Genomic DNA, 22487 nt, shown 5'->3' on the forward strand with positions numbered 1-22487 from the left:
GCATCCTTTTTCTTTGTGAGTATTGTTTTTTGTTTGTTACAACTATAAAAAAACCATGTGTGTTTCTTTTATAGATGTATGAATGTAGAAATAAACAATTTGAATAAGTATCATACCATTGGAGTACTGCAGAAAATCTTCCATCATGCCATCTAATGGCACTCGTGCCTAAGGTTTCTAATGCCTGCTCTAATCTGTTCCCTCGTGTCAATTCTCTAATTTGTTCTCCCGTGTCCATCTTCATTATATTTTTCAATATTATTATTTGGTGAGTTAATTTTGTTTTGCATTTTACTTTTTATTAATTCTTCATATAAAATACTGTATATTCACAGCATTTATTTATTTTTCTTATAAGCATGATAATAACATATATTCTCATGATTAATTTGTTTCTTTTTGTTTTTTAGTATTTCTAAAATGTTTTAATTAGTTTTCCTAATTATTTCCTCTAGAAAAAAGTATTGGAAATATTCATCTTAATGTTAATTGAGGATTGAATTTTTTTCCCTGTAAATATTGTTTTCTCTAAATTGACCCAAACTGCACCTGTGGCGAGAGTGAAGACTGGGCACATTCTATATGACTGTATAATTTATGACATCCCCAGAACACAGCTAATAGCACAGATTGTGGCTCCCTTCCCAGGGGAGAAGAACATCTGTTCATCATAGAAGAGGTAAATTATAAAGCCTTTACAACCTTCACAAAGAAAGAATTCAAAATGTGCAGAACTATCCAAAGAATGGCAATTCAGCCCCCACCAATTAACAATAATGAATAGTTAAAATTGCCCACAACACCCAGACGATGACTTTAAAACTGCCAGGACAGTAGTATTCTGCATCCTGACAGGACAAACAGGATTCACCTGGGTACCCCTCAGGACTATCCTGTCATGTGTGTAGGGACCTGGGGCCCACACCAAATAAGTAACTACGTAGGGGAGGGAGCTATACAGGCAGCAAGCCATCCAGGAAGCAGATTAGCTGAAAAATATCAGTAAGCTAGTAGCAAAGGGATGCAATGTTGAATGAATGGGAATGAAAGACAGAATGAATAGGCTGGGCACTGATTTTATGGTAAAAAAAAAGTAAAGTAAAGTGCAGCCATTATCAACCCACTGCAGGATGGAAGCCTCCTCAACAATTCATGCTGAGGGAAATGGACCATAATCTGCCACGCTGGTCCAGTGCGGGTTGGCAGATTGACCGTATTCAGCAGTCAGGGGCTTGAACCCCGGTCTACTCAAAGAGCGTGTGCTACTGCACTTCGCTCCTGCCCACTCGGCTACGGAGGCCGTTAAAAGGGAATAAATGTCAGTTTTGGTGTAAGAGTGAACCAGCATGAGTGAATGAGTGTTATGGTGAATGGGAATGAGTGTTATGGTGAATGGGAATGAGTGAAAGAGCAAATGTAATTGGCTGAAAGAATACAAAGTTAATAATAACTTGCATTACTTTATATTTACTAACAATACATCACTCATTGCATTCTCCCCTGGCCTGCAAAAAAAAAACTTGTGGCTAGTTCTGCACCACAACTGAAGAATAACAGTAAGTTGAAGTGCCCAGAGAGTGCAGTGCAGAAAGCAAGAGTCAAACAAATGAAATGAAAGCCAGAAGAATGAATGAGAGTAAGTGTGTGAGAAAAAGAACACTAACCATAAATGTTAGTTAAGTAAACACTAACCCTAGTTTTAATCTTTTATATTGTTTCTTATTTAGCTTAATTATTAAGCATTAGTATTTAAATTTACATTACACACCATTACACCCCCCCTGGTGTGGGAAAAAAGAAAGATGAGTGAGTGAGTGAAAAAAAAAAATTAAAGACACACACACACACACAGGTAGCCCTCTATTTACACCAGGGTTAGGTTCCTGGGGGGACAGGCACAAATGAAACCCTTTATATCATGCAGTCAATGGGAAATTACAGGGGTAGCTTCCTGGCACCAAACATTTTACTACCCTTTTCAATACTGGTATATTTAAAGCAAAGAAATAAACTTTTTTAATTAAAAAAGTGTTTTATTTTTAACCTACATAAATATAATAGTACGTACATGTAAATAAAAAATTAATTAATTCATACATAAAACATTTTGACAGTGGTGTAATGCCGAAGTTTTAGTTGGTTTTTGAAGGTCCTGGTTGAAGATCTTCTGTTGACAGCCCTGGTTGAGGCGATTGCTTTTTTTTGAAGAAAGGATCAAGTGTTGATTGCCTGGATTTCTTCCTCCTTTCTTTAAGAATCTCAAAATAAGGGCTCAGGGTTGATATGACACTCCTTTTAATTGTGGTACCCCTCTCCCAGCTGTGATTAGTGTCACAGCTTAGTGAGGGACTCTACACTTGCAAGGATCTGTTGTAGATCACTGGTCTTCATAATTTTTAGAGAAGATTCTTCTTTTTCTTCCTTCTGCTGTTGGTAAGTTCTGCAGATAACTTCAAGGTCTTCATTTGAAAGAGTTTCTGCATGACTTTTCAAGAACTCAGTTACATCTTCAGCTGTAACTGAGTTCTAACCCTGCCTCTTGTGCCAGCCTGCTGATGTCTGCCATGAGATCTGGGAGAAGTGTACACCACACTCCATTTAGACAATTGACAGTCACTTCTTGCCAGGCTGTGTTAATGTGATTGATGCCCTTTAGGACATCAAATGACTGCCAATATTCTCTGATGGTAATGTTGGATATGTCCAAAGCTTTCACCATTTCTGTAAATGTTTGCTTGTAAAATAAGAAGAGAAGTTTACCTCAATATAATACGTAGAACACCCCCGCACGATACTCTCCAGCAATTAAAACGAAAAAATTGAAAATCTTGCATTACAGTAAAAAAATAAAAAATAATTAAAAATCAATTGAACACAATTAAAAACCAATCTAATGCAATTAAAAATTAAATTAATTAAAAGAAATTTAATGAAAAAATTGCAAAAACAACTTTCCTTCCTGGAGCTGACAATGCTTTTCGACCGTATGTCATGATCACAGGAACAAAAATTACCGAATAGGGGCAAGCATGAAACTTAAATAGGGATTATTTGTCTTCGTGCATGCGTGCAAAAACCCACAAATTGGAGATTAATAATGGCTGGCAAACATTAACAGAATTCTCATGTAATTTAATTTAAACAGTTTTTGCAATTAATAGTCTGGTATAATTACATTAGACACTTAAGTATTTTGGCCTTGTTAAATAAAAAAGTGTTTTTCGTTAACGGCATGAAAGGCCAATTCTGATGCTGCTGAACGAGAAGCACAAACTGAGGCCGTGTGTTGATTTACACGAAAATTCAGAGGAAAACGTGTAGAACCTTGGTACGACGAGTTTCAGTCCCCGTAAGGAATGTTGTATACCAAGTCATTTATTTGTGTTGCGAACGAGGAAAGGACTGAGCAATTTTTCAGTATAGTGTGTAATTTCTGTATTGGCCTGGCCACAATTTTAAATTTGGTATCTTTAAAGAATCTGTTAAGCTGTTTGTGCCACTGTTCACCGTATGGGACAGAAATAAAGTATTTTTTAATATTACGATTGTTAGTTGATGTAGTATTTTTTTATCCTATCCCTAGCTTGTACCCTAATTCGGTTTATTGTAGTAAGGGGATAACCCCTGTTTAAGAATCTGCCGGTTAATATTTGTATTTCTGAGCCCAAAGCAAATTCCGTCCTTGAATATTTATAGGCATTTAGAAATTGATTGAAGATTGATTAAAGAAATTGATTAAAGAGTAGGAGACCGGGTGATAGCTGTTATAATGCAGAAGCATACCGGTGTTTGTAGGTTTTCGATAGATGTAAAATTGGATTTTATTCGATTCCCAAGTAAGCGCGAAATTTAGAAAATTTAATGACTTTATATCCGTACCCTCCCTTTTCAATGTAAATTGGAGTCTAGAGTGAATATTATTAAATGAATGTAAAATGTCTTGGATAGTACTATTATCTGTAATAACCAGAACATTGTCTCAATACCTCCCATAGTATGTGATACGGGTAGAAAAGTTGTCAAATGTATACTCTCAATCGTTGAGAAATAATCTCCAATATATTAAGCTGCTCATGCTCAATCCCATCGGCAAACCAAAAATTTGTTTGTATACTTTGTCTCGAAAGGTGAGTTAGTTGGCCTCAACTAAGAGTTTTTAATTTAAGTGAAAAATTTCTTTAATAGGAAACTTTGTATAATTAATTGGTATGGAGTTATTATTTAACATATCCCAAATAATATATAATGTGTATTCAATATTTACATTTGTATATAACAAGGCAACATCTAGCGAGAATAAATTATCATCATCGCCAAGTTTATAGTCCTTAAGGTTATTAAATAGTGTATCGTAGTTCTTAATCCCAAATTGTATTGCCTGTCTAAATGGTTTTATAATGCTATATACATGTGTGGCCAAGGATGAAAATGCAGAATTTCTGTAGGAAACAATAGGTCGAATAGGAAATCCGGTCTTGTGTAATTTTATATGACTGAAAAGTGCAGCAATATTGTATGTTCTGGCCTTCAATTCCTTTAAATGTAGTAATGTAGTCGTTTTTTCGATATGTGGTTATCGTTTTATTGTATTGATTGACCAAATTGGTAAATAGTGCTGAGTCTACTTCAAGATAAGTGGAGGAATCTGAGACAACTGAATCTAAGTTATTAATATAATCATGTTTATTGAGTATTACGACTGTATCTCCTTTATTTGTCCTCTGTATAATAATGTCTTTATATTCCCAAAGTTCACATAAAGCTGAACTGTCATGTGTATTCAATTCAGGAAGTCGCGTTTCTTTTACGTTATTCACCACTTGGTTAACTTGTTGAATAAATCTTTTTGTGGAACATTACGAAGTCCAAATTCAATGTCAATTATGCACTGTTTTTTAGGTATTTTTCAAGGTGGTAAATTATAATTTAATCCTTTGGATAAAAATGAAATCTGGTCCTGCGATAGTGTATACGAGGAAAAATTTAGGAAGTCTCATTTCTTTTATGTTATTCACCACTTGGTTATCTTGTTGAATAACAAGTTAACCAGAACCAGATTTCACTTTTATAGATAATTTTATCTATAACTTCCATATTCTGTTATAATCTGTATATGTTTGCCGAGGAAGGGGTCCATTTGCCCTGAAAGCTTCATTCTTTGTCATTAAAATTCTAATTACTGGATATATACTGTATTATTTTCTTCTCAGTATTTTATATGCAGAGGAAGTAATATTTGTGATGTGCTTATGCCAAGTTAGCTTAGAAATCAGGGTAATCCCTAATAGAGATATGTAACCTTGTCCAGAAAGCCAAGCTGTGGTATGTAAGACTATAAAAGGATTAAGTAAAGTAAATACTGATGGCATCCTTACTTACCCCTTACTACTATCTTTCTCAGATTGTGTGAATGTGCACGCACGCACGCACACGCGCGCGGATATAAATTTATATTGAAAAAGGATGGTTGCTGTACAGATGTGGAAATTTAATATTCAGTCAATGAGTAATTGATTGTTAGAATAAATTCCCGCTTTGTGGAAGTGGGTAATTTTAATAAATTTAAAGGTTTGGACAAATTATTAGTTGGAATGAGCAAATGAAGTGGGTAAAAAGGTAATTTATTTGCTGATATATGATTATTTTGCTTAAAATGTCAAATATGATAGGAAATTAACCAAAGAGCTACCACTACAGTAGTACCCAGGGAGAGAGCAACAGGTATACATTCCAGTCCAAGGAACTCTGATGCAGACCAACAAGAATCCCTAAGAACTACCAGAGAATTCCAAGAACAAGTGAGAATCTTACAACTGTGAATTGAGGACTGGTAGTAAATGAGGTTACAGATGCAAACTTGATTAATGTTCTGTGAAAATTTGATTGTGACCTAGGGTTGTTCATTTTTTGTTAGTATACAAGTTGTAATGAGCCAGGTAACTGAATTGGGTGTGGCGTTTTTAGGGTTGTATGGGTTTGAGATCATACAGGTACATCTTCCCTTAGAGCATACTGTCTTAGATTTATTTATCAGGATAATCTTAGTCCAGATTAGATATATCTAATTTAAATTTTACGTCATCTGGTGTTAGTGTGAGCAGGAGTGATTTGCTCTCAAGAAGTTAGGTGTGTAATGTTTTTACAATTTTAATGGATTCAAATTAATAAGTTGAAGCTAATTTAAGGGCTTCCTTTTAGTTTCACTGATTATTTTAATTTTTTTTGGGAGGCAGGTGGGAAGGGAGAAAATTTTCATTATTTTAATCTTAATTTGCCAATTTTGAGAATATAGGAATAATTGTAGTTTTAACGTATTTATCCATTTTTTCTTTCTTTCTTTTCTGTAGCTTAGTTTTATTTTGACATGGCAAAAGAATTTCAGTGGATGTTGAAACATTGCCTAAGAGCTAATTAGATTACCAGATTGTACTAAGTTTGGATATGTATTTGTGCATTTTATAATTTTCATGATAAATTATTTTATAAACAAAAGTGGTGTATAGGTGTTACTATTATGCAATTCAATTTACTGTATACAGGTAACCCTCACATAACACGGTAGTTAGGTTCCTGTTAAATCTCATGTAGTGTGAAACTGTGTTATACGAGACTAAGAACCGATACAAAAAGGTAGTTGCGTTCCAAAAGCTAACAAAAATACACCATTTTTTTATGACTGTTGGAAACTTAATTTTTATTAAAAATAGTAATAACTGAACAAATGTCTTAGGAACTGTGATACATATATGCCCGATAATGTATGTTCATTTTATTTTCTTCCTCTTCATCCCTGCTAAGCACAATCAAATGAGAAGATTTTCTCTGTTACAGAATATCTTCATCTTCTGAACTTTCTTCTGCAGCATCAAGATTTCGTGTATCTTCTGCTCTCTTGAAAAAAATCAGTAATCTGGATTTGTTTACTTTTGCTTGATAGATCTTTGTAAATTTCATGGTATGGAGCTAAGCATTTTGGAAGCTCCCTTTTGAATTTGTGCTCCTTTCAGTTGAAGGATCTGCATTCAAAAATTACGATTCTAATTGGCTGGCTAAGTTTATGCCTTCCCGCATGCTTTTTAGTGTAAAATTTGTAACTTCACAACTTTCATCTGTGCTATCATCCTCTGAATTGATTTGGTTTACCTCCGACACCATTTCCACCAAATCCATTTCACCATCCCCCTTTTTCTGCCAGTAATTCTTGAACATCTTCCATAGTCATATCATCAAAACCTTCCCCTCCTACTGACTTAGTAAGTTATACTATCACACTAATTCCGTTTTCTGCTGGTATGACCATATTTCTTGAATGAACTGACTCTTGCCATACATTTTTCCGACATGCAGTTACTTCTTTGAACAATAAAGTTATCATTCCGATACAATCCACAATTAAATCTTTTCATGCCTTCATCACTTCAATAGAATTGGAATCAATTTATTTTAAAATTCATTGTAACAATTTTCTGATATGAGTTTTAAAGGTAGATATAATGCCATGATCTAATGGCTGAATTAAAGAAGTTATATTAGGTGGTAGGAACATTACTTTGATGTTTGGATGACTTTAATCTTTTGGATGGCCTCGTGCATTATCCAGTAATAATAAAACTTTGAAATCTAGATTTTTCCGCTTTAAATAGTTTTTCACAGCTGGCACAAAACAATTTAGAAACCATTCTTTAAATAAATTGGCAGTTACCCAAGCTTTATTTGCATTCCAATATACCGATAATGTATTTTTATTTACACCTTTCATTGCATGAGGATTACAGGATCTATAAACTAGCATAGGTTTTACCATGTAATCTCTTGATATGTTTCAACACATAAGTAACGTCACATGATATTTTGATGCCTTAAAACTTGGTGTAGTTTTCACTTTTTTTTTTTGAAATAAACATTCTGTTAGCATTTTTTCCCCCCCACCAAAGACTGGTCTCATCGCCATTGAAAACTTGGTGTGGTGTGTATCCACGCTCTTCGATAATTTTTTGAAATTCCTCTGCATACTTAGCAGCTTCATTATCAACCAATGCACTTTCCTATTGATTTTTATGTTATATAATAAGAAGCAGTTTTTATATTGCTCAAACCAACCTTTATTGGCAACAAACTCCAGGTTAACAGCTGCTTCTCCATTTTCTTTTAAATGATTATAAATTTTTAGTGCCTTTTGTTTAATTACATTGCCGTTTAATGGGATTCATTCTTTACTGCAATAGTCAATCCAAATACTGAGTGCTTTTCCATTTTCTCAATTATTGGTGCTAGTGGAAAAGCTGTCATATTTGTGGAAATGAAAGATCCTGCAGCAACAGCAGTTCTGATTTTCTGTTCATTTTTTCTTTATTCAAAGTCACAATTTTTTATGGTCTCAAACAAGCACAAGTTCAATAGCACAGAACATGGGGATTTCCCAAGAATTTTTTTTTTTTTTTTGCATAACGGCTAGCGTCAACAGCGGGGATTCACAAAAAAGAATGGAAATGTTGAAAAATTATATTAAACATAATAGCAGAGTTTTTCCTGCATGAAAGCTCAAAAATACCACATTATGTGAGATTTGCTGTAATTCTCTGACATTGTTATATAAGTATCATGTTGTGTAAGGATTGCCACAATTTATCAATCTTGTTAGAGTGAAACTATTTGTAGAAGTGCTGTGTTATATGGGGATGCATGTATATCTCTCTCTCTCTCTCTCGTTTCATATTGTAATAGTGCAATCCTTCTGTTTTTCAGATATTTATCATAGAATACTCAGGTTTAAGAATTATATGGTTGCCATGGTCAATAAGGACTTATTACCTATTAAATTTAACATACCAGGTGTTGGAGAAGTGTAAGTATTTCACAGATTTTTAAAAAATTTAGTGTTTTGTGAAAAAAATTAAGTGTTATGTATTATAACAAATCTGCCTCATTACATTTGAATTGTTTCATATTGTTTCAGTAATACCTCGCTTAACACAGCTTCAAACAGCATGGGCTTCACTATAACATGGTTTTCAATTAAGTTTAAGTCAAATTTACTGTACATATTAAAACTCATTCAACAGCCTAGACACGTATTCTATATATATGCTGTGTTGTCGTACGGTACAATATGCTGTGGTGCCAACTTTGTTATCTCACATGCGCATGTGACAATAGCTCCCCTCAGGCAGTCAGCAGCAACGTGCAAGTGTTCAGTATTCTTAATTTCATCTTGTTTTTGAGATGATGTGACAGTTTTTCAAACTTTTCATTTCACATTTTTTTACCCCCTTAAATACGATCGAATGCATATCTGCAACTTGGTTAGAAATCACTGCCAACAACATGCATTCTTTCGGCAGCATGTTTTACCCCATTTGGTAAATGATTTCACTGGTTTTGAATTGCAAGTTCAGACAACTGCCGAAGACATTGTGAAGACCACAAAAGACTTTGGATTCAAAACTTTGGACACTGTCAATGTATGTGACTGCATTGACTCCCATGCGATTTAGATGGTGCAACTCTCCTTGAAATTGATGAGCAAACTGCATATGAAGAAGAGGAAAACAATTCTGAAGTGGCACAAAAAGTATTTTCAACAGAAGATTGGAGAAAGTTTTTCGGGGGGGTTGACATGGTCTGCGAGGCGATTATGAATGGAAATCCAAATGTTTTGCACATAGCATCAAGATATGGCAAATTTTACAAGATGGGATTCAATGCTACAAAGACATGAACGCCAAGAAAAAGAAAAGACTACTTCACCAGACTTCGTTATTGAAATATCTAAATAAACAACCGCTTTTTTAAGGCTTTTTTTCGTCTCATGATGTTACCTTTTCATTAAACAAATTTTTTGCAATATTTTTTTTATTTCAAATCCTTTTAATTGGCTATCAAGTGCAAATTGTTTATAGATTTATTATAATTTGTTTATAGACTGTTTCTCTGGTATGCATTCAATTAAAACCCATTATAATTATACCTCAATCAGCATGGTTTCACATAACACGGAACAGTTTCGGTACCAATTATCAGTGCTATGCGGGGTATTGCTGTATAAGAAGCAGATTTTTCAGTCAGTCGAGGCCAATCAATTTTTTCATATTTTTTTGAAATGTTTCAAAAATAGGTGTAAACTTCATTTGCTGCTGAGGCTCAATATAAAGCCCAAAAACTTTAGATAAAATGTGACCCATGTTGATCATTATGTTTCACAACACAACCTTGACTTTGACGGACCATTTTTATTGTCATGAAAATAATGTTATTTTTGGAATTGTTAAAGTATACCACAATATGAGAAGAAAATAAGCAAATATTGTGACTGCCCCTTCATTGAGGAAGTCCTAACTGTTAATTTGGAAGTTAAACTAGATATGATAAAATATGGTGAAAAGCAGTTGTGCATTTACTAGATTAAAAATTCTACTGACAACTACAGCAAATTCTGTGAAGATAAAAAGAAGGCTAGACAGCAGCAGCAGACAGTTTATATATTTATTAATAATTAATAATAAATATATATATATTAAAAATTAATTTAAGTATTTATTTCTGTATAATTTCTGACCTTGTGTTTTAATTTTTGTTTCCAAAACAATTCTGAGTGAAGACACTACCTGCTGTGATACTTAAATATTATAATCATGATTTGATTTATGTGATTTAATATAAATATAAAAATTCAAGAAATACAACTGTCATATAAATTGAGAACGGCCTATATTAAAAACAGTTGAAGATGAGAGAATGAATGAGAACATGTAATCAAATATGAGAAGAAAAGACTTATTTTGTTTTTTCATTTATTTTTTTTTTTTTTTGTTTTTCATTTTTTTGGTTTATAGCTAATAGACTGATCTGATTTTATATCACACATGGAAAAGTTAAATTAATATCATTATACAGGATAAATTGGTAGAAATTAATAATTACAATGCTAATCTGCTGGTTTGAAGATATACTTGCATCATTCCACAGATTGATATGAGTCACAGTTCATCACATTGCAGTTTTGGTGGAGGCACACATTTTTGATGCAAAAGTTACTGATTATACATGCTTTACAGTGCTACAAAACTTTTCTGTACTATCATAGGGCTGAAAATACAGGAACCATTAGCAGGAAGTGGTCACGAAGTTCTTTGTTTGATGATGAGAGAGGGGGGAGAGATTTCAAAGGCAAAGAGATGGGTATTACATTGCCTCTGTCAACTGGGGAGGTTGCACACAGAGCACAAAAACATTAGAATCAAGGTATACTTTTAAAGCCTATAGCCACAGAAGCCATGAATGCACATATATCCCAATAAGAAAGTATAGCATGAGGAGGATGCTGAGATGGATGAATAATGAGCCAACTTGAGCAAAAAAAGATATGGCATAGTTACAGATTGAGGAAAAGCACTGAAGCCTATAACAGCTACAAGTTGATCTGTATTAGTAGCACAGAAAAGGTTAGACTGGCAAAAGCAGATTATGTGAATTTCCCTGCTAAGAGAGCAAAGAACAGATGTTTTTGCTTTCTTACCTTATGTGAGTACAAAGAAGAAAAGAATGAATCAGATTGGGTGCAGAAAGCCTCAGATAACTTTGTTGATGTTGCAAATGAATTGAACAGGTACTTTGCATCAATATTTATAGATAAAAGGCCTTTCGCGATGAGGAGAAACTGTGGGAGTGAAGCTGGGAAGCATGAAATTGGTGACATTGAGATTTCTGAAGATTATTTATTAGAAAACCTTTTTTCAGTCTGATGTGAATAAAGCTCCTGGAGTCAATGGCATATATCCAGTGATTTTGAGGGAGGTGGCAAGAGTGCACTTAACTGTTTAAGATTAATTATTGAGGGCATTACTGGATTCAGGAGAGATTCCCATGAAGACAGAATACCATTGCATCATAATATGGAAAGGCAGTTCTAAGAGTAAAGTGAACAGCCTGACTTCAGTGGTAGGGAAAATCATGGAGGCAGTGATCAAGACTTGAGGTACAGATCATTTAAATAGAAATGGAATTCCGAAAAAAACAATGGTTTTATGGTGGGAAAATCATGTTTAACCAATCTGGTTAGCTATTTTGACAGTCATTCATGAGCTGGATGGAGAAAATAATTTTGATATAGTTTACTTGGGTTTTTCAGTAAAGTATTTGACTTACGTGGGAAATCCTTAAATAGATTGCAGGGTGGCTATAGTGTGAGAGGCCAGAAGGTTGCTCTTCAGGTTTGATTGGCATAAGAAGTGGGGTTCCCCAAGGATTTGCATTGAGACCATTGTTTTGCAAATATTAAGATTGGTAGAGTAGTTAATGATTAGCACCAAGCTGCATACCTTCACGGATAACTAAGGTGGGCTTCAGGGATGGTCAGAAAAGGGCTATGTTTTTATGCAGCAAAATGCAAGGTCTTATACTTGGAGAATAGCAACCCCTAAAATAGCATAATTTACTTAGTGGGGTTTAACTAGAAATGGAAGAAGAAGAAAGATCTAGGACTTATGATACAGTCATATGAAGTTCTTTGAGAAGTGTAATCAGTCGGTGAGGAAATGCTGACAGCATCTTATCAGTGATTTATTTGAACATTTACTTGTAGAGATAGGAAGTTGTAATTCCACTGTATAAGACAATTACAAGTTCTGCGCCGAGTGGGTAAAGTACCTGCCTGGCAACCCAAAGGTCGCGGGTTCGATTCCCGCCTCGGGCTTGGATCAAAGTACTGCAAAAACCTTGGGAGGTGCAATATGGCCACAGAAGCCGATGCGCCAACAACTACCAAATCAAAAAAAAAAAAAAAACAAGTTCTGCACTTGGAATACTGCATTCAAGTATGGAGACATTGGAGGGGGGGAACATTGAGCTTTAAAGGGTCCAAAGATGGGGAATGTGTGTGATTGAGATTGACAGAAGGGTTGCTATATGAGGAAAGATTTCAGATATGTGGGCTACAGAGCCTGGTTAGTAGGTACCTTAGAATGGACCTGATTGAGGGCTATAAAACCATGAAAGTGGATAATTAAAATAAATGAAGATGAAATTTTCATGGTTATAAATGATATCGGAAGTATGGGGCTATAAATTCAAATTAGGGGGAGGGAAGAGGTTCAGACTGGATTGTAGGTAGTTTTCTCTAAAGTCTTCATGTTGTTAATTACTGGAATAAGTTTCCTCCATGGGTGGTTGTGTCTGACAACTTGAGGAAATTGAAAGGTCAGCTGGTTAAGTACCTATGTGAGAAGGGAGTCAAAATATATAGCTTATTTTTTGTTATTTATTTATTTATTATTATTTTTTAATTAAGTTTTTTGGCTCTTGCAGCATAAGCCTCTCACTTCCTTACACCACATGACTAATTCAAATACTTCTTGCTATTGGAAGAAACTCCTCTACAAATCTGGATAAGATTTTTGTTTTATCTAGAAATTAGAGCTATGCTGTTTCGTCATGAGTTAGATAATGAATTGCATGAAAAGTAGATGTGGATGCTGCCGCCCACTGGATTGTTTACTAAAAGAGGCTGGATTTAGTTCTCCTAGATATCCTTCTGGGATCAGTTAAAATCTGCTTTCTCTGTGGGCTTTTCTGGTAAACAACACTAACAGGACTGCAAATGCTTTAGTAGCTAAGAACAGCATAATTTAAAATTGGAAAATTTTATGTCATGTCAAAATTTAAAATTGCATAATGATAAAATTAACTCATGCTAATACATCATTGTTCATTAGTTTAAACTTGTAATCTGTTAATGTTTTTGCCTCTGTGAAGATGAAACCTTTCTGGTAGTATACAGGCTTCTGTTACACTGTGCATATGATGTGTCTTGATTGCTGCTTAATTCTTTTTTGTATGCATTGTATTGAATAATTGCCTACCTCTAACTGTTCACATGAAGAAACTTAATTGAAATATTAAACATTGCATTTGTACACTATATTAAGAGAAAGTGCATAGAGAAAAGTTGAACTGTCCTTTTGCATTGTAATTGTCACAAACTGTATTATATCATTGTAAATTCAGTATTGGATTATTCAAAGTGCTATGTATTGCAATGTTTCCGACCAGTGATATAGGTTTTCATATGCATTTTAGTATGAATTATTTGAAATACATCTACAATGAAATTAAGTCTGAATCGGGTCCTGTGCTTCTCTGTTTTGAAAAGACTGTTTAAATGAACTAAAGGCACACATTGTTTAAATGAAATTGAATGGAGCTCTAATGAAAATTTACTATCTTACTGAAAATAGTATTTTTATATAGTATATGGCACCTTTTAAATTTTGCATTTATTTCACCGATCGCTAATGGTATAAAGTGCATGATTTCCCAACTTCATGCGTTACTGCACATACATGCTTAATTTGAGAGAGAGTGATAATGAATGTGCTTCAGCAAAAAATACACGTTTGCTTTGTAGGATTTAAAAATTTGACTATTCTTCTTAAGGAGTTCACAACAAGGTATGCAACATCTTCAGTTGCTCACATGTAAATGAATATTACCCAGTTTCATTTTTGCAGCCATAATGCAGCTTGCTGTAAACAAGCTGTATATTAATACAAGTGCTATGTTGTTTATTATGCATAATAAACAACACAGCACTTAAGCAACCATACTTTCTAAAAAGAATTTCCATAGTTTTGGTTATTATTTGCAATTTAATACTTATTATCCATGCAAAAAAAAAGTGACATTTTTTCCTTTTAGCACTGTTGGTTATTTATTTAACTTCATAATTGAGTATAAACTGCCCTTGCAAATTACAGCTATATAATTAGATCAGAGTTCTTGGCGCCTCCGTAGCCAGGTGGGAAGGAGCAGCAGTGCGTAGCACACGCTTCTTGATTAGACCGGGGTTCGAGCCCGTCACCACCAAATACGAGGATGCGGAAAGGTCATTCAGGGAATGACCACCGCATATCCCGGAGCAATATGGCCTTAGTTGCTAATGCTCCTAAAAACCAAACAATAACAATAATAGATCAGAGTTCTTGCATTGTATATGACTGGTGATCATAGTAGCATTACTTTAGAGCAGCCAAAAATGAAAAGAGTTCCCAGTGCATGAAAAGCTGTAAATTTGTTTTTTGCACATACAAATTAGGTCCCTATTTACAGAAGAGATTAACCATGGAAGCTGCTTCAGGAACTCAATATTACTTTGTTGAGCCAAGTTAAAAGATGAAAGATATATAAGATTTTTCACATAACTCCACATAAGAATTGAACAATTCATTTAATGTCCTGAAAATCAATTTTTTTTTTTTTTTTTATGCTTTATATATTTTGGTAACTGGGAAAAAAAGTTAGTGGAACTCCCCCCCCCACTCTGGATTCATGTTTTTTTAGTAATACACTGCACATTTTCTTCCACTCTCAGCTGTTCTCAAGGGATGTCAAGTTAGTTGGTGGCTCACATAGTTCAGTCCCAAAATTTCAGTTATTAGCACTTTCTGACTTGTTTTATTCACCTTAATTAACAAGCTCAGTTAGTGTTTCAAAGTTTATTGAAAGCAATAATGCAAATAAGAGATAAATGTCACCTTTTTTCTTTTTCTGCATGGATTGCAGGCATTAAACATGAAATAATATCCCAAGATACAGGTATATACAGTTATACATAATAAATGATATAACACTTATTTTAATGTATAACACTTATACTCGAATTGCATAACTATTAATAGTAGCAAACATGGAACTTGGCAATCTTGTTATCACGTGTAAGGAATATATTGAATTTCTCCACAGCACAATTGTTATCTTTTTCATATCGATTAAATTAATCCATTGCTGTCTATCATGAATGTTTCCCAAACCAAAACTAAATGATTAATATTTTAAATGAAAATTATACAAAAATTCAGTTGTATTAATAAGAGTATCTTGTATTTGTCATAATTAAATTACACTGGCATGTTTGAGCTTGTACAGATAATTTGAACCCATTTAAATCAAAGTAGGCATATTTTTGGTCCCTTGCACTTAAAATTAACAAAGTTTTACTGCAGTTCAGTTATTACAATAACTTATGTCATTACAGTAACACATTAAATTGTATGGATATAAATTTTTATTTCAGTGTTTATTTATCAAATGGATTACAGTTTAATTTAGAGATGCTGCTGTTTTGTAAGTATGTCTTTTTTGTTTTTGTGTTTTTGCATTAATTTATAATGCTGATTTATACATATTAAACTTCACCTTTAGGTACCCTAGTTTCTAGTATAGTGTGTGTGTATTTCTTTAAATGCCATTTAAAGAAATTAAATATAATGAAACCAAAATTTCAGTTATTAGCACTTTCTGACTTGTTTTATTCACCTTCATGAGTAGAGAATGCAAATTCTCATAATGGCTTTATATATTACTGTTGGAGTGATTTGTCACATTGTAGTTTTTTTATAAGCCATGATGTACATTACTATGTGGTATAAAAGACCATACTCAAATATGCAATTTAAACACTGTGTGGTCGGTCTTTTACTTACATAATTAACTGAATTTTATACCAGTAATTTTAGATAAAGACAACTTTTGCAGGTATATCACAGATGTTTATCTTGTGCTCTTCACTGGTGAAGAAAGTATAATGAAGGCATTAACAGAATCATTCAACAAATTTCAGGGAACAAAGAACGATAAAAGGAAGAAATACAGAGATTGCTAATTTTATAAGCAATATTAGTTCCATGATGGCTGATGTGGTTACTTCATTAGCATATTAGTGGTAGTATTAGTATTTGCCATGTAGCACAAGAAAGCTGAAGTGCTTTTGCTGCACGGGCAAAAAAAAAAAAAAAAAAAAAAAAGAAAAGCAGATAAGAAAATACAAATTATGTGCTTCCCTCCTCACCCATAGATAACTATCCAATTGACCTTCAGATATCTTCAAACTGTCAGGCTCAACTTGTTTGTCCACTTCTTGAATTTATTTAAGCTATCAACTTCCATAACAACAGATGGAAATTTGTTCCAGCAATCAACTATCCGCTGGCTAAAGGCAAATTTCCCGATATCTATTCGACAACTGCTACAGAGGTAATTTGTTCCAGTAATCAACAACTTGTTGGCTAAAAGAAAACTTCCTATAATCTAATCTAAACCATTTCCCCTGTAATTTGAATTTATGGCCTGTAGGTCTGAAATTATTTATAACTGAAAATTCCACCTTCATTTATTTTAACTCCAGAGCCTTATAAACCTCAATCAGGTTCCCTCTAAGGTGCCTGGTTGCCAAGCTCTATAGCACATATAATCAGATTCTTTACTTGTATGGCTGTTCTCTTGCTAATCTCACCATGTGAGTTGCCTGTCTTTGGACCCTTTCAAGAAGCTCAATGTCTTTTTTTTTTTTCTTCAGATCAGGAATACTACATTCAAATAGATTTGGAATACTACATTCAAATGTAGTATTCCAAATGTGGTCTTAAAATTGCCTTATACAGTGGGATTATGACCTCCCCATTTCTATAGGATATTGTTCGATATATCATCAATAGGACACCATGGACTTTGAGCCTGTTTACTCTGCTTAGAAAACTTTATCTGCCTCTATCATAACTCCCAGATCCCTTTCTTTCTCTATTGTTTTTAATTCAACCCCAAAAAGTGTATAAGTTATTATAGATAGTTAAACATGATTTTCCCTTAACAAAACAATGTATATCCTTCGGCATTCCATTTCTATCTAAATGATTCTGGATTGCACTCTTGATCATTGCCTCTAAGATTTTCCCCTACCACTGAGTCTGACTAACCAGTATGTACTTACCTCTTAGAACTGTCTTTATGTATCGGCGATACATTGGCACTTCTCTCATCCAAAGGAATCTCTCCCGAGCCCAGTGATATCCTGATAATTGACCTCAGTGGTTCATTATACGCCCTGGCTGTCTCCTTCAAAATTTGTTTATTTCAATGAGCAAGATAAAAAACATCAAAAATGCTGAAAACATGGGCATGGTTCAGTTTCCTCAATTCATTAGCCTTGGTAGTTCAACCTTGCCAGAACTTCGAACTTCCCAGACTACAGATGATCATATTAGAGTTAATCATAACTAAAGCTACCAGAAATATTCCATTTCTATAGTGCAGAGTAGCGTAGAAATGTGGCTTTTTCCTCAAGAGAAAGGTACTTTATAGTACATGGAAAGGTATGTCATTATACGGTACATTAAAAATAACTTACACCAAGAGAAAGGTACTGTACAGTACACAGAAATGTATGTTGTTATGCAGTATATTAAAAAATAAATTAATCACTGCTCTTTTAAATTATATTGTGCTTGTATGGTATATTTTGGAAGGGAAAAGTCAAAATGTTCGCACAGTTGCTCTACTGAAGTTTTACTGCCAAGTGTCTCTGACAGATCAACCATTTCCAAATTGATAAAGCTTTGTATTCCTTTTAAATGGCCATAATCCTCTTTGCCACTTAATTTTCTTTCAGGTGCCATACAAATGGTTGAAAGTTGTCAGTATTGTTTACAAACAACAAGCTGAAAGTTCTAAAAACTCACTAAACATTGTTTAGTAAATTGTTACTGATTTGTACTTGAAGCATTAGCTGCAGTCTACTGCTTCATGTACAAATCATAAAAGTGAGAAATTAATATTGTTCATGAATATCAATTAGACAATTCCATGTTACAGCCCTTTAGTAGACTGTGGCTATCCTATTATTTTAACTTTAGCAAAGGAAATAAAGACTGAAATGCAGACTGTTGTTCTAGTATTGAACTAGCAAATTTCATTGTCATTGGAGCACTGCAAAACCTTATGGTTTTGAAGCATTGAAGTAAAATCTGCATTCTGCACAACTAGTAATAATGTGCTGCTTTTGCAAATGACCAATCGAAGAACTAAAATTTCAGATTCTGAGGAGCTGGCAGGAGGGGGGATTGCCAATTTTTTTTACCCAAATATTTGAAATATAGGTGTTGCTGGTTAATGGGTTTCTAGATTTGAGCAGTTTGACTGTATGCTGGACTCTAAAGTAACATGATTAGACACCAAAATTTTTATAAATGGCACAATGTAGGTACTTTATAAACATGAAATTATAATCCTATTCCATTATAGTTCTGTTATATTCCAACACCTATTTTCAAATTTATAGAATTATAATAGGCACAACCACTAGATAATACATTGCAAACACCCATACTTTACACAAAACTGTAAACAAACATAATTTGAATGATGGCATCTCATATACCAGCATATTTTTTTAAATATGTAACATTATGTGAACAACCTCTGTCACTTTCCAGATTATTCAAGTATGACTTTAGGAAGATGCACAGATCAAAACCTACTAATCTTGAACAGGCATTTGACTGCTCAGTTAGTAAATCATTGCAGCATTTTCAGCTACTAAAAACCAAAGTTCAAAGAATGTATGTTTCATTTTTAAGGACTTTTTTTAAAAACAGATTTCATTATAACAATTATGTTTTTTAGTGGTATGAAATTTTATTGTGCTAAACAGATATTTTCATTAAAGTGAAACATCACATGAAGAAACATAGTGAATTGCCAGGGGTTGGAAAGTGATTTCATTGTATTGAATATTTTAGCATTCTGGCATTATGTGTTGGCATTTTATGTATTAGTTAAAATAGGTACATTACATGCTTTTAAAACAGTGTCTGACAGAGTTAATGACAGATACAGAATAGAATCTTAAAACTGTGTAATACTTAAGCCAGTTCTGTGTAAATAGCACTGGCAGTAAAGCATCGCTCATATACACTATTTGTGAAAAAAAATAAATATTTTAAGTATTTACAAATGTAATTTGTCATAAACTAACCTTTATGTTATCCTGTACTTGCTTGGCTGAATCATAAAATATATCCTTATTATGAAAGGGAAGTTTATTAATAGTAAACAAAACCATTTGTCTGCACTTGCCCATGAAAGAATGCCTTCATTATTGCTACTGTTGCAGGTTTCTCCTGCTGCTGTTGGCAGTGCTGGCAGCTTAGAGATAAAAATATTGATGGAATGTAAAGTTGAATTTGAGTTGTTTTTTTTTTTTTTTTTGTTTATATATATATATACAGTAGATTCCGGTTATTTGGGCCACCGTTTAATCGGGACAGCTGTTTATTTGGGGCAAATCTTAAAAAAACAGAAACCAATCGAGAAAATAGCCAGGGTTTACTTCGCTTAATTGGGACAGCATGCTGTTTAATCGGGGCAGGAGACCGCAGCACTGGAGATTACCCTGCAATTGTCTCCGGCGGTACCACGTGGTTCGGTCGAAATTCTGGAGGTCACAACCATAAAACAATAAAAACAGTTAGCAGTCACCTGTTTATTGGTCTTTTCTGTTAGTGCAATCTATCATAAACAGACAGTAAACTCGATCTTACTGAATTTGCGATAATACCGACAGCTGGAATTCTGTGGGTTATTATGGTGAAATGTGTTTACACTTCCACGAAATCTTCAATCATATAAAAAAATTAATTTCAGATCTTCTCTTCATTCGTATTTTTAAAGCTTTGTAACTCGTTACTCGGTTCTCACTTGTGCATATTGTGTTACTTGCGGTTTGTGTGTGCCGTGTTCTTTGTTATTGATTGCTTATCTTTTTACTGTTTTAAATTTTAACCCCCACCCACAAATGTCAATAAACAGAAATGTCAACTAGTTTGTATGTACATATTACAGTACGTATTAATTATTCTGATTATCACGTATATTCTTCCGATTTTCACGTAATTTTTAATTGGTAAGGTAATAAAGGGTAAATTTCTGCTTAATATATCATTGCTTTTATAGCCTGTGGTTAATATTCCTCCTATTTTCACTAATTAGAATCGCTGTTTAATAGAATTAAAATTCAATTCACAAACGTGATCACAATGACCAGCGCTTACTGCACATCATATAGTGAATGGTACTTTACTATGTTGAGTTCGTCGTAATGTGATTTGATTGTACAGTGAACCAATTGCAAAAAAAGGGGGATTCAGATCTTCTCTTCATTCGTATTTTTAAAGCTTTGTAACTCGTTACTCGGTTCTCACTTGTGCATATTGTGTTACTTGCAGTTTGTGGGTGCCGTGTTCTTTGTTATTGATTGCTTATCTTTTTACTGTTTTAAATTTTAACCCCCACCCACAAATGTCAATAAACAGAAATGTCAACTAGTTTGTATGTACATATTACAGTACGTATTAATTATTCTGATTATCACGTATATTCTTCCGATTTTCACGTAATTTTTAATTGGTAAGGTAATAAAGGGTAAATTTCTGCTTAATATATCATTGCTTTTATAGCCTGTGGTTAATATTCCTCCTATTTTCACTAATTAGAATCGCTGTTTAATAGAATTAAAATTCAATTCACAAACGTGATCACAATGACCAGCGCTTACTGCACATCATATAGTGAACGGTACTTTACTATGTTGAGTTCGTCGTAATGTGATTTGATTGTACAGTGAACCAATTGCAAAAAAAGGGGGATATATTGTATTTTTCACTTTTTACGTGAAACTTCGGATAATTGGGGCAGCCACTTAAACGGGCCAAAATGCACTAGTCCCGATGTGTTCCAAATAACCGGAATGGACTGTATATATATATATATTATTTATTTATTATTATTATTATTTTTTTTTTTTTTTTTGAGTTATAGTTGATTGAAAGTACAGCATGTCTTTCCAGGTAACTAACTGAAAAGGTTTTATATAAGGAAAGTGAATTTAATAATAGAAGTTTTCATTGTTTCTCATTTTTATGCTTCAACTAAGTATCATGTAATCAAACAGTTTAAATGGAGCATTTATTTCAATTCAGATTCCTATCAACAATATCAGTGCATTGGCCTTAAATAAAACTATACGTCAAATTTTTAGGACTGATATTAGATAAGAAGTTGATCTTTCTTGAGCATATCCACCAGCTGCAAATGAACTGTATGAAGAAATTCAACATGCTACGTGTTGGAGAGCAGATTACTTTACTTTTTTTTTTTTTTTTTTTTACTCTAATTATGCCATTTTTTTTATTCAATCCAAACTAGATTATGGTGCTTCAGTGCATGATTCAGCCAAGAGAAGAGAAGTGCCCTTAGATGGTTGGATCCAGTCCATCAGCCCAAGGTGCCAAGTGTTCCGTGGCCAAGTGATTCTAGTGCGTCTCTAAAAGCGTTTTTCTAAAGAGATTTTCAGCAAATAGATTCTATTTTTTGTTTCAACAACCGTTTTTCTTGATTTCTCTATCAAAGTAGCTCTTTCACACTACAAGAAGTAGGCAAAGGCTCAGAAAGGAAAACCACCTTTTTGTTTCTTTTTATATTAATACTAACTTCCTAGCTCAGCCGCTTGGTCACCTTGTGGCACTGCTCCTGCCTCCCCGTGGCGGGGCCGGAAACCTGGGTGGTAAAGCAAACCCCCAGGGCCAAAAGGAGCAAAACATTGACTTTGAAAACTTTCCCCCAATTCAGACAGCAAATCCAAATTCAAAGAACTTGCACCAACC

General features: G+C 33.9%; 1 protein-coding gene across 1 annotated transcript in view; it reads left to right on the forward strand.

Annotated features, from left to right (window-relative positions):
• The window catches only part of Atg9 (autophagy-related protein 9), a 201805-nt gene that overhangs the window by 74791 nt on the left and 104527 nt on the right, over positions 1–22487 (forward strand). The window contains exons 8-9 of the mRNA XM_090384098.1: positions 8746–8845; positions 16067–16116. Of these exons, the coding sequence (XP_090240224.1) occupies positions 8746–8845; positions 16067–16116 (150 nt within the window). The remainder of the gene's footprint in view (positions 1–8745; positions 8846–16066; positions 16117–22487) is intronic.

The sequence above is a fragment of the Mastigoproctus giganteus genome, chromosome 10, assembly GCF_048544385.1.
Source record: "Mastigoproctus giganteus isolate SK-2022 chromosome 10, ASM4854438v1, whole genome shotgun sequence".
Lineage (NCBI taxonomy): Eukaryota > Metazoa > Arthropoda > Arachnida > Uropygi > Thelyphonidae > Mastigoproctus > Mastigoproctus giganteus.